Below are 1,176 nucleotides of genomic sequence, written 5' to 3' on the forward strand. Positions count from 1 at the left end.
TTCAGACTGTTTCCAGCCCAGGGGCCTCTGGGGACTTTTTTAATCATCCCCAAAACACAAAAGAAACCGAGTCGCACATACTCTTCCCCTGCTGCTGCTGTCACTGTCCCCAGCACGGGAGCGGGGGGGCTCCAAAGCTGCGAGCAGCTGGGAGCACAGAGCGAGCGCGGCCCCACCCCGGGATAAGGGCAGGGCCGTGCTCAGCGGAGCTCCCCGCGCAGGCGCGAGAGGGGGGCGGTGCTCATGCATATGCATCGGGGTTCGTTAATTATGCATGAGGTTTCGCGCGCTTTTGCTGTCCACGTGGTGCTCGTTTCCCGCGGAATCCGGCTAGGCAAGGAGGTGCCGGGCAGCGGCGGGGATGGCGGTGAGCGGCGGCGGCCGGGGCCTGCCCTGCCCTGCCCTGGGGTTGGGGGTTTAAAGTGGGACTGGTACTGGGAGTGGATTGGGATCGGGCTCGGGGGCTCGGGACGGGGCTTCTGTGCTCTGGGCCTTGCGGTGTGATCCGGATCGGGGTCCCGGTGCCCAGAGGGCAGCAGTGGGGCATGCCCCCTCCCCCCCCGCAGCCGCCCGGGCCCTGCGTGGGGCAGAGACGGCCCATAAGGGGCTTGGAGTTTGCCTCTCTAGGGCTTTGCATGGGGGGGTCCATGGGGAAATAGGGATGCCCCCCCCAGCTGGGTGCCCTGGCTCTCTGGGGCGGGTGACACGTGAGCACACGCGTGTGCACACCCACACACTGGTCTGCCCGCAGGGGTGAATGTGCTGCTGCCCCCTCCCTGCTCCTGTCCCTGGGGGGCTGCTGGGAGTGCCGGGCCGGTCCTCCGCAGGCCTCTGACCCGACTCTGTCCCCTGCAGGATTCGTCCGAGTCGCAGAACGTGGCCACCAGCCCGGCCCGCAGCTCGCGCCGCGGAGATGCCTTCACGTCCAGCCCCGGCCGGGACCTGCCGCCCTTCGAGGATGAGTCTGAAGGGCTCCTGGGCACCGAGGGGGGCCCCGAAGAGGAGGACGAAGGGGAAGAGCTCATTGGGGACGGGATGGAAAGGTAGGGAAAGCCCAGGGGCAGCCCCTCTCGATGATGGCTGCTGGGTGTGAGCAGGGCCTTGGCAGGGCAGGTTATTGCTTCTGTCTCCTATCTCTAAGACATAGAGTCGGCTCCCCCCCCCCCCCCCCCCGGG

The 1,176-nt window shown here is 67.5% G+C and overlaps 1 protein-coding gene across 1 annotated transcript in view; it reads left to right on the top strand.

The window, feature by feature from the left end:
• The first annotated feature begins 268 nt into the window (after positions 1-268).
• Positions 269-1,176, top strand: part of MCM2 (minichromosome maintenance complex component 2) — a 20,067-nt gene continuing 19,159 nt past the window's right edge. The window contains exons 1-2 of the mRNA XM_019504938.1: positions 269-367; positions 856-1,043. Of these exons, the coding sequence (XP_019360483.1) occupies positions 362-367; positions 856-1,043 (194 nt within the window). The 5' untranslated portion in view covers positions 269-361. The remainder of the gene's footprint in view (positions 368-855; positions 1,044-1,176) is intronic.

The sequence above is a fragment of the Gavialis gangeticus genome, unplaced genomic scaffold, assembly GCF_001723915.1.
Source record: "Gavialis gangeticus isolate Ggan-Ray unplaced genomic scaffold, GavGan_comp1, whole genome shotgun sequence".
NCBI lineage: Eukaryota > Metazoa > Chordata > Crocodylia > Gavialidae > Gavialis > Gavialis gangeticus.